At 35.6% G+C, this 11,782-nt stretch overlaps 1 protein-coding gene across 1 annotated transcript; it reads left to right on the forward strand.

The window, feature by feature from the left end:
• Positions 1 to 2,974: 2,974 nt before the first annotated feature.
• On the forward strand, positions 2,975 to 5,539 carry LOC106323940. Its single transcript, XM_013761983.1, has 4 exons — positions 2,975 to 4,314; positions 4,386 to 5,088; positions 5,160 to 5,282; positions 5,366 to 5,539. The coding sequence occupies exons 1-4, from the start codon at positions 2,975 to 2,977 to the stop codon at positions 5,537 to 5,539; spliced, it is 2,340 nt and encodes a 779-aa protein (XP_013617437.1).
• Positions 5,540 to 11,782: the final 6,243 nt, after the last annotated feature.

Consider the following 11,782-nt stretch of genomic DNA (forward strand, 5'->3'; position numbering starts at 1 on the left):
TCTAAAACTTGTATCTATTGCAAAAGACATGTTAGAATAACTAATTTTATTAAGTTTATTATGTCTGGAAAATTTATCAAGTATTTCTTCTACAAACACATTTTGTTTGTCAGTAAATATTAAGTAAGGTAATATGTCACATTACACATTCCATCATTTATAAATAATTAAAAAGTGTTAAAACCATTTATCTTCTTATTTTAGATTTTAAAAATGTTTTATATTTCATAAAATTCATTTTGTTTCGCTCAGGTATATAAAAAGTACTCATATAAAATGTATATGCATAGCATATGTTAAAATGATAATTTGAAAATTACTCATGTAAAAAGTGCATGCATAACACATGTTAAAATAATAATTTTAAAAGTATTCATGTCTTTGACAAAAAAAAAATACTTATGTAAAACGTGAAGCCTTTATATACATAAATTTAATATTTTAATTACACTTAGTAATTCTTGGTAATTTTCAAGGTAATAGTAATACTACCTTACACATAGTAATATTTTAGCAAATTTTAAGTTTTATTAGTAAAACCATGTCGGGATAGAATATTTGGTAGTAAAACCAATGTTTTTATATAATGAATGTTATTAAGGAAGAGTATTACATAACCAATTTAATAGAAATAAGTATTTTTATAGATTTTTCTTACAATAGCCTTATGATTCACACAATAACCATGAAAGTTAAAGAATCATTTTGGGAAAATGAAATATATTCCTAAAACTATAGAAAATAATCATCTAAATAGTTTTACTAGTCTTATGTACTATATACATAGTCTACTAATAGATAATATATGGATTATATATGTTAAATACACGCACTACTTGAAATATATAGGAGTTTCAAATTACACATAATAAAACCAAGTAATCCTAGTATTTCGAATTACACATAATAAACCTAGTAATCCTAGTAGTCCAAATTACATAAAATAAAACCAGTAATCCTAATAGTCCGATAATTTTTCAACGTAGTAGAACTAATAGTTCTAATAAAAATGTTTTTCCATAGTAATACAAGTTGTCTAAGTAGTACCTAATTCTTTTCACATTTACGACCTAGTCATTGTTTTTAGAACGATGTTGTTCGGATTAAACCACTACTATTTTTCTATGACCATATTAAAGTCCTACTATACTTCAAAATGAAGTAAAATAAACCAAACCCCACAAACACAGTTTTTAAAATAATTTTCAATGTCTCGAAATTTTCATTAAATCTTAAGTTATTTACATTATCTAAGATATACATTTCATTTTAATTATACTCCAATTAAATTTCTGTAAAAATGAACATAATAAACCTAAAACCCAGAAAACAAAATTTTAAAACTTGTTTTAATTCTTTTGAAATTCTTAGTAAATCTTAAATTATTTACGTTACCCAAGATTTACAGTTCATTTTAATGATATTCTATATAATTTTTTTATTAAAACACGGATATAATAAATCTAAAACCCAAAAAAAAAACAGTTTTAAAACTCATTTTCAGTTTTCCAAAATTTTTAGTAAATCTTACACTATTTACATTACCTAAGATGTACAGTTCATTTTAATGATATTCTAGATAAATTTATTTAAAAAAAAAACAGATATAATAAATCTAAAACCCAGAAAAAATAGTTTCAAAACTCGTTTTCAATTTTTTGAAATTCTCAGTAAATCTTACATTATGTACATTACCCAAGATGAACAATTCATTTTAAAGATATTCTAGATATTTTTTTTAAACAGATATAATAAATCTATAAAAAAACAGTTTTAAAACTTGTTTTCAGTCTTCTGAAATTCTCAGCAAATCTTTTATTATTTACATTATTTTAATATATTTTGAAATTTAAAGCTATTTTATAACAAATTTCATAAAAATGAACATATATTAAATGTTGTATAAAGTTTCGGTTAACAAAAAGAAAAATGTCACATTAAGAACTGAGAAAAAAAAGGAGGTCACGTTGAAGAAGACAAAAATGAGGTTTCTAGTTAAAGTTTATCGTGGGATCCAACTGATTTTTTATATAAATTTGATTCATGGTTAATGAGGTGTCAGATTTATAATAAAAAATTAGAAGGCTAGTTTGGGAATCATAAAGAGAGAAGGGCAGTGAGAAAAAAGGAGGGATGAGGAGAATAGTTTTTTTCAATAGGGGTATATTGAGTTACACTCCAATGTGAGGAGATATTAGAAAAGTCACGTGAATATGATTTCACCTTTCCTTTTTATAATTGGATAAAAAAGGATTTTTAACATAAAAACCCTTCAAGTAAGTTTTATTCTGACAAAAACCCCTCAATTAAGAATGTAACAGAAAAACCTCTCAAGTTATGTATTTTAATAATTTGGCCCCTCCGTCAACTGTGTCGTTAAAAGTCATAGTTTGTCGTTACGTATAAAACGTTGTGTTTCATTTATTACAAGAAAACAACATGAATTATAGAGAAAAACGACAAGCATCTCTCTTGAATGGCACGGTATCTGTTTTATTTTTATTAGGTCCAATTAAAAACCAAACCATTAAACCCTAATTTTTGAGAGATGAAGAACACAATCCTCAGAATCATCTAATATATGGTTTATGGGCTTTCTCGACACAGATTGAGAGATATCAGAAGATTCAGAGACAGATTTCGTGGTTTGTGGTTAAGTTTCAAGTTTGTGGTTTTTTAGTTTCAGAGCATTGCTTATTTCGAAACAGAAAACGTGAGTGAGAGAGAGACAGAGACAGAGAGAGTGTGAGAGAGATAGATTGAGTGTGACAGGAGCTTCTTAGATGACGAGGTAACTATTTGTGTTCTTAATTTTGAGTTTGGTTTCAACTTGTGTTAACAAAAATCGGTTCTTCATTCTTCACAGGACACTTTACATCCGGTTACATGCTGGAGGATATTGGGCAGCTGATGGATCGTATAATGGTGGGGAAACAAGATGCTCAAAGTTGATTTTGAAAACCCAAATTTGAAGATGTTGTTAGATATGTTGTCGAGTGGTGGATTTCCAGAGAATATGAGTAAGCTCTCATACTTCCCATCTGGTGTTGTTGATCAGAACAAGAAGGATTTATGCTCTGATATTGATGTTGCGGAGATGTTAACCTTCTCATCTGAGCTGGAAAGCATGAATCTCTATGTTGTAAGGGCTGATGATCCCTTCTTAGATGATGTTCTCGTTGGAGGAGATGAAGAAGAAGAAGAACCAGAGAGTGATGGTGAATGGGCAGATTTTTACAAAGATGATTATGTTGATAGTGATGATTCTGATGATGAAGGCGGTAAGATTGAGTTTTTTGTGGGGCAAACATTTGTTTCAAAGGAAAAGTGCAGAGAGACAATAGAGAAATATGCAGTGAAAGAGAAGGTTAACATCCAGTTTCAGAGATCCGAAAGGAAGAAAGTAGCAGTGGTTTGTGTGGCTGAGAACTGTCAATGGAGATTGTATGCTTCAATCAATAGTAAGTCTGATAATATGGTGGTCAGATCTTACATAGGAAACCATAGTTGTTATCCTAGTGGAGTTGTCAAGCTTTACACTGCTCCCAAGATAGCTGCTGATTTTCTGAACGAGTTTAGGACTAATCCGAAACTGAAAGCTGAGCATATAATGCAGAGACTGGCACTCAAAGGTCTTCGGGTTACTAAGACTAAATGTCAGAGTGCAAGGCAAATAATGTTGCACATTATAAGTGATGAGTATGCTGAGCAATTTACAAGGATGTATGATTATGTTGAAGAATTGAAGAAGACAAATCCTGGTTCAACATTTATTTTAGGTACAAAAGAGAGAGTGTTTGAGAAGTTTTATACTTGCTTTCAAGCGCAAAAGATTGGTTGGAAGAGTGCTTGCCGCCGTATAATACATTTAGATGGAACGTTTTTGAAAGGCCACATGAAAGGACAATTACTTACTGCTGTGGGAAGAGATCCTAACAATCAAATGTATATCATTGCTTGGGCTATCGTTCCAGTGGAGAATAAGGTATATTGGGAGTGGTTTATGGAATTGCTGCGAGAGGATTTGGGTTTGGAGCTTGGAAATGCTCTAGCGTTGTCTTCTGATCATCAAAAAGGATTGATATATGCCATTAAGAATGTGCTCCCATATGCAGAACACAGGATGTGTGCTAGACATATTTTCGCAAACTTGAAGAAAAGACATGGTCAATTAGATCAGTTGCATAAGCTCTTCTGGAAGTGTGCAAGATCTTATAATAAGCATGTTTTCGACAGGAATTTAGAGAAGATGAAATCAGTCAAAGTTGAAGCTTATGAGGAAGTGAAAAGAAGCGTCACCTCAAACTGGTCAAGGTATTAATCTTTATATATTTTGTTTGCTTTTGTAGCTGTGTTCCTAAGTACATTTTTGTGTCTTAATGCAGAGCATTTTTCAGTGATGTTACAAAGTCACCTGCCGTTGAAAACAACATTAGTGAGTCCTACAACGCCATTTTGAAAGATGCAAGATGCAAACCAATAATCGGATTGCTAGAGGACATTAGAAGGCATGTGATGTCAAGCAACCTTGTCAAGATTAATGAGATTGAAAAAGCTACTGGTCTCATTACACCCAAGGCATTAGCTATCATAGAAAATCGGAAGCAAAGTCTAAAATGGTGTCATCCATTTTCAAATGGGAGAGGCGTTTATGAGGTTGAGCATGGAAGGAACCAATATGTGGTCAATGTTCGCGAAAATGTTTCTTGCACTTGTAGGGCGTTTGATATAAGTGGCATTCCATGTTGTCATATAATGTCTGCAATGTGGGCTGAGTACAAAGACACAAGACTACCCGAGTCTCTGGTTTCAGATTGGTACTCTATTGAGAAGTGGAAGCTTTGTTACAGCTCTCTGATTTTTCCTGTGAATGGGATGGAGATGTGGGAGACACATAGCGATGGAGTTGTAATGCCTCCTCCAGATAGGATCATGCCAGGAAGACCAAAACACAATGCTAGAATCCGTGATCCAAGCGAAGGAAGAAGCTGTAATCCAACTCAGACCGAGGCTTCTGAAACTGAGAATACTCAAACCCAAGACAACTTGCTTGAACCAACAGCAAAGGCACATGAGAAGATAGTAGTGGTAAGTTTTAGTTAACAATGGTTCTTTTTAGATGTTTGGTAATGGTTTTAAGATGCAGTTTTTAATTGCAGAAATGTTCTAATTGTGGAGAAGCCCACCATAACAGGCAAACTTGCACTAAGGAGCCAGTAAATCCGCCTAAACCAGCCAAACCACCCTCTGAATTTCCTTCTGTTCACGCAAATGTTATCATGGTAATCACTACTAGACCTGTAGCAAATGTTTGTTCCTCAGTTCACTTTGGCTGGGATTGATTTTTTGTGTTCTTTCTATGTAGACGTGTGGTAATTGCCGCCAACCTGGTCATAACAAACGTAAATGCAAGCTGCCCCCGGTTCCTAAGCCACAAAATCTACGATCAGGAAGACCTTCCAAGAAACAGAAGACAGTGGATGCAATAACTGTGGGGAGAGATGCAATAACTGAGGGGATGGATGCAGTCGGCTTGTAGAACCATCTCTGTTTTTTTTTTTTAATTTAAACTATGTTAAGATCATAGTAGAACCATCTCAGTTTTTGTTTTTGTTTTTCTGTTTCATGTAAACTCGGTTAAGGTCATAGTAGAACCATCTCTTTTTGGAATTTTCAAGTCATTATAGAACCATCTCTACTTTGTAATTTCATGTCTAAACTCTATTTTCATGTTCGTGTGTATTCTAATGACTTAATGTCACCAAAAAGACAGCAACAACTTCTCTATGAACATCACCAACAACGAAAGATAATAGCTTGACCAAAGTTCACCAAGCTTCACTGTATTTACTCTCTCTTGGTCTCTATCTCTATCTCTCTGAAACTCCAACGAAGAAGACGATGACGTTGACTCCGAATCTCGTCGTTCTTCTCTCTGTATTGAGAAAACTTTATAAAGGATTCAATTATTAATGCAGAGCACCTGCCTATCACGTGCTTCCAATATCAACCTTTAATGAGACCTTCTTGTTCACTAAAGTGTTTGCCACACTTGGTCAAGATGTTTCAGTCTTTTTTTTGTAAAAGAAAGTCTGCATGCTTCTTCTTCTGGTTCCATCAAATTAATCATCATCTCACAGACCGAAATCAAAAAAATATAGGTAATCTAACTTACCTGAACGATGAAGAATGAAGAGATATTGGAGAGAATTTTTTTTTTTTTAAAGAATTTATTCATATCAAAAAAATGCTTTTGTACAATGAATGTGAACATTTATCTAGCTAGAAGGATTGGAGAGAACTTAGAAGAACCCTAGAATCGATTTGGGAATTTTTGGAAAGAGATGAACCAGAGATGAAAAAAGCTGTGACGTTTTCGTACTAAATAAAACGTAGTGTTTTGTACTTAACGACAAACTATGACTTTTAACGACACAGTAGACGGAGGGGCCAATTTATTAAAATACATGACTTGAGGGGTGTTTCTGTTACATTCTTAATTGAGGGGTTTCTATCCAAATAGAACTTAGTTAAGGGGGTTTTCTGTTAAAAATCCGATAAAAAACGGATAATTAAACATTCTATAAATAGAAAGCAATTTTCTTATTAAGAATCTTGTAATGTTACAAGACAAGACTGTACAAGCCATGAGTGTCTGTGATTCATTGTCCAAAAAAAAGTCTGTGATTCACAAATGTATTTCTCAAGATTGTTATGTAGAAAGACGATTCTCATTACCTTAGCTCCTAATGTCTCAATGTCAGCTTTTAGTATTTTCTATTGCCAACAGCAGCAACATCATTACTTGTGATTCATGTTACTCATTTGCTTCAGAAGTGATGAATGTCCACACTTTAGCTCTTTAACCTACCAACATAGAAAACTAGGTCTGATTGACAGCGCCGTCCCAAACAATTAGGTGGCTTAAAACATTTGAAACAATGTGGCCTTCATAGAAAAACATCGTCTCCTCTAAAACATCGTCTCAAAGACAAAATTATGTGTGTCCATCGAGAAGGTCAAAGTTTTTTAAAAGTCACGCTGGGAAGAGTTTTTGTTTGTTTGTTAAATAATTTAAATTTCTTCTTAATGTCATTTTGGTAGCTATAAATATTAGAAAATGGAAACTCGTAAGAAGGAATGAACAAAGTACTAGCGAGCGATAATGCAGTTTTGGTATTAATATCAACTCAAATAAATGAAAAAGGCTTGAAAACAAAATTTAAAATGTGGCCCTAATATTTTTTAAAAAATTATGTGGTCTAAAGCTTGTGCTTTACCTGCTTTAAGGGAGGAACGGGCCTGCTGATTGATATCATTCAACACAAAAACAAGGCGTTTGATATCATTCAACTTTCTTAGCGCCTTAACTTTCATTTGTTCTATGAATTTTTCTTGGGTTCATCCCATAGGGTGAACTCGTAAGTTCACCAACCAAAAGGATTTAATTATTTCAGATTCATGTTTAAAAGAAAAAGAAAAAATAATAAAAATTTGTCAAATTATATTATGATTTTAAAATAAATAAAAATAAGTAACAATTACCAAAACAAAGTTTTTTTTACTATTGTTAACGATGTAAGCAAAACACTAAATCCTAAATCCCAGAGGATTCAAGATTTACCCAAGGGTTCAAAGTTTAGGATTAAGAATTTAGGATTTAGTGTTTTTAAGATTTCGGTTTAATATTTATGATTTATAGTTAATGATTTATCCAAGAGTTTAGGTTTTACCCAAGGGTTTAAGATTTAGAGTTTAGTGTTTTGCTGACGGTGTTAACAATATTTAAAAAAAATCTTTTTTGGTAATTATTACTATTTTTTACTTATTTTAAAATTATAATATAATTTGATAAATTTTTATTATTTTGTTTTTCACCCTCAGAAAAACTCATGTTCTATATCAACTGATTTAATATATGCCTATAAATTATTTTTGGCGTTTATTGGAAATGTAATATAAGTAAATAATTCAAATGATAAAATATATTTGTTAATGTTCTCTAGCTTTCTATAATCTTTTTTTTTCTGAAAGTTAAAACGTTTTTTTAATCTAATACATGTCATTTAAACAAGAAAAAATTCAACGATTAAACTTTTTATAAGTTACACTTATTCTGGATTGACATTCAAATCATAGAATTGATATATTATATTTTAAACATGATTAACAGTGAGTGACTCGGTCCCCAAAATAGCTTAGATATATGGGAGGGGCATGAATATATATGAACCAATATGACATTTTGGCGCAGCGTATCAACCGTAACTCAGCTCAAATCTAAAGATTCAGATTAAATCTTAAGAGACCTGACTTCTTGAATCGAAGAATTGAATCAAATTCGATGCAAGGCTCTCGTATTGATGACATAATCGAATCAATGCAAGGCTTTAGAGAAAACTCTAGTTTATTATCTTTCAAAAACTAATTAGCAAAGCCAACTTACAATGCGTTTATATAGGTCTTTAGAGACGGTTTAATAACCTAAGTCTCTTTAAAAATAGAAAATCTAATAAAAGGAAATCATAGATAGAAAAAAAATCTTTAAAGATCTGAAATAGAAAAAAACAGTTGCTTGGCGGTGAAGGTATCATGATGCTGCATCAGGTCCCCCCGGGTTTGAAGGATTCGACCGCGAATCTGGAGCGGGGTCCGGTGGAACAAAACGAGAGAGATAACGAACATTGAAGACATCCGAGGTAGTGATGTGGGCTGGAAGTTGCAGACGATATGCATTGTCATTAATTCGCTCCAAGTCTAGAGGACCAATCTTTTTCGCCTTGAGCTTGTTGTAAGCATGAGCCGGCATCCGATATTTAGTGGGAAATCCCCATACTTGATCGCCTACTTCGAAGAGAACACGACGGCGACGAGAATCAGACGCAGCTTTGTACTTGGAAGAGGAGGACTCGATATTGGTGACCACCTGCGCATAAACGTTATGAATGTTGTCGACGAAATCATCTGCTACGCCATGAAGTCATGTACGGTCTGGAAGAGTAGTTAAATCCAAAGGGCCACGAGGAAGAAGACCATAAACGACCTGAATTGGACTGAACCCCGAGCTTCGATTGAGGGCATGATTATGAGCAAACTCAGCTTGGGGAAGTTTTGAATCCCAAGTTTTAATTGAATCTCCCAAAAGACAACGAAGCAAATTTCCCAATGATCTATTGGTCACTTCCGTTTGACCTTCCGTTTGAGGATAATAAGCAGAACTCATGTCAAGACTGGTACCAAGCAGCTTCCATAAAGATCGCCAAAAGTGTCCTAAGAACCGAGAATCTCGGTCTGAAACAATAGAAGTTGGCAACCCGTGAAGTCTATAAACCTCACGGAAAAAAAGTGTTGCGACTTGAACCACATATGTTGTCTTTTTGCAAGGAACAAAGTGTACCATTTTTGAGAAACGATCCACAATGACAAAGATTGAATCGAAACGCTTTTGTGTACGAGGAAGACCCATCACGAAATCCATACTGATATCAGACTACGGCTGAGTTGGTATAGGGAGAGGAAGGTAGAGACCAGCGTTTTAAATCATCGTGATCGGTATAGAGAACAAATTCCCGATGGAAAAGATAATGTCTCCAATGTTTGATTGCTTGAACCACTGCATAAAACTCCACGTCGTACGTACTATATCGCAGACGAGCTCCCGCCAGTTTTTCACTAAAGAAGGCGATAGGCCGGTTACGCTGACTTAAGACAGCACCAATACCCAACTTAGAAGCATCACAATGTAGCTCAAAAACTTGAGTAAAATCTGGAAGAGCTAGTATAGGCGCCGAAATCAACTTCGTTTTAATGACCTCAAAAGTTGTAGCCGCTTCAGACATCCATGTAAACACACCATCCCGACGAATACAATCCGTAAGAGGCGCCATTAAACTGCTAAACTACGGCGCAAATCTTCGATAAAAATACGCTAAACCATGAAAACTTCTAGTTGCGGACAATGTACTCGGAGTAGGCCCTGACTTGATTGCCTCTACTTTCCCCAGATCAACGGCTAGTCCTTCTGCAGAGACGATATACCCAAGGAAGTGGACGCTAGAAGAGCCGAACTCACACTTTTTGAGCGTAGCAAATAGCTGATCACGACGGAGAACAAGAAGCACTTCGTGCAAGTGAGCGAGATGCTCCGTTAGTGACATGCTAAATATCAGAATATCATCAAAATAGACAACCACGAACTTGCCGAAGAAAGGACGAAGAGATTGATTAATAACGCGCATGAAGGTACTTGGTGCATTGGACAAACCGAAAGGCATGACAAGCCATTCAAAAAGTCCTTCTCTCGTTTTAAATGTTGTCTTCCATTCGTCTCCTGGTCGGATTCGTATTTGGTGATATCCACTGCGAAGATCCATCTTAGAGAAAATTGTGGCAGCACCAATTTGATCCAATAGATCATCAAGACGAGGTATGGGAAATCTATAGCTCACTGTTATCTTGTTTATAGCACGGCTATCGACACACATTCTCCAAGATCCATCATTTTTTGGAATCAGCAACGCGGGGACGGCGCATGGGCTAAGGCTTTCATGCAAGTATCCTCTGGCGACGAGATCCTCAACTTGTCGTCTAAGTTCTTCATGTTCACTAGGGCTCATACGGTAATGAGCTCGGTTGGGTAGAACAGCATCGGGAACGAGATCGATGCGGTGCTGTATGTCCCGAAGAGGAGGAAGGCCGGGTGGTAACTCTCTAGGGAAAACGCCCTGAAACTCATCCAAGATAATTTTAAAGGTGTCTGGAATCATTGGTAAAGATGACGCAGTCGACGAGTTAATTAATATGAGAAAACGTCCTTCTTCTCGAAGTTCTTGTTCAAAAGGTTTCCGCTGAAGGATGAGGACGGGGGCTGACGGGGTGCTCTGTTTCTCGGGTAAAGACGGTTGGAGAGTGAAACTGCGATTGCCATAGCACAGGCTGTAAGTATTGAGATAACCATCGTGTTGTACGCGATGATCAAATATCCAGGGACGAACCAAGAGCAGGTGACAAGCGTCCATTGGTGCTACATCACACTGAACTTGATCCTTGAATTTTCCACCAATCGAAAAAGATACTAGGGCGCGACAAGTGATCATCAAGTCTGTTTTCTTGTCTAACCAGGCTAGTTTATAAGGACACGGATGGAGTTCTGTGGTTAGTTTGAGCTTGTTGACAATGTCTTCTGCAACCACATTTTCACTACTTCCTGAGTCGATAATAAATTTGCACACCTTGCCTGCAATAGTACACTTTGAATGAAACAGATTATGCCGTTGTGGGTTTTCATCAGTGTGGTGTGGAGCCAGACAGACACGTCGAACCATTAAGCATGGTCCATGATCTGCAATAAGATCCTCTGTTTCTGCAATAGTTTCTGTAACTTATTCATCATAGATGACCTCGACATCATTGGCAGTGGCATCAAGGAGAAGATCCCTGCGGTTTCTTTTGGGACAGTTGGACTGGCTATGACCGATCTCGCCGCAGGCGAAACAACGAAGTGAGGATGGCCGAGTTTGTGTTTTGTCTGTAAAAGGTACCACGGCAGTGTCAGTTTGCAGCGGGGGTACATCATCAGTGGTGCTAGAGCTCGGTTGTTGCTGAGAAGGACGGGTCGAGCGAGACGCAGACCAAGAAAAATTGCCTTTAGTTTGTGATTCAATGGTAAGAGCTTGCTGATGCGCTTCTGAGAGCGTCAATGGATTAAACAAGGTGATGGTGTGCTGGATTTGTTGACGAAGACAAGCCATGAATCGTGCCACGCCAATTGTCGTTCCGTGTC

This window comes from Brassica oleracea, chromosome C2 (genome assembly GCF_000695525.1).
Source record: "Brassica oleracea var. oleracea cultivar TO1000 chromosome C2, BOL, whole genome shotgun sequence".
In the NCBI taxonomy this organism is placed as follows: Eukaryota; Viridiplantae; Streptophyta; class Magnoliopsida; order Brassicales; family Brassicaceae; genus Brassica; species Brassica oleracea.

Bases quoted from the DNA above. Each gene is read 5' to 3' on its own strand.
- LOC106323940 (XM_013761983.1), top strand. From the start codon at position 2,975: ATGTTGTTAGATATGTTGTCGAGTGGTGGATTTCCAGAGAATATGAGT. The intron at 5,089-5,159 runs GTAAGTTTTAGT...TTTTAATTGCAG, and splicing joins CACATGAGAAGATAGTAGTG to AAATGTTCTAATTGTGGAGA. The intron at 5,283-5,365 runs GTAATCACTACT...CTTTCTATGTAG, and splicing joins TTCACGCAAATGTTATCATG to ACGTGTGGTAATTGCCGCCA.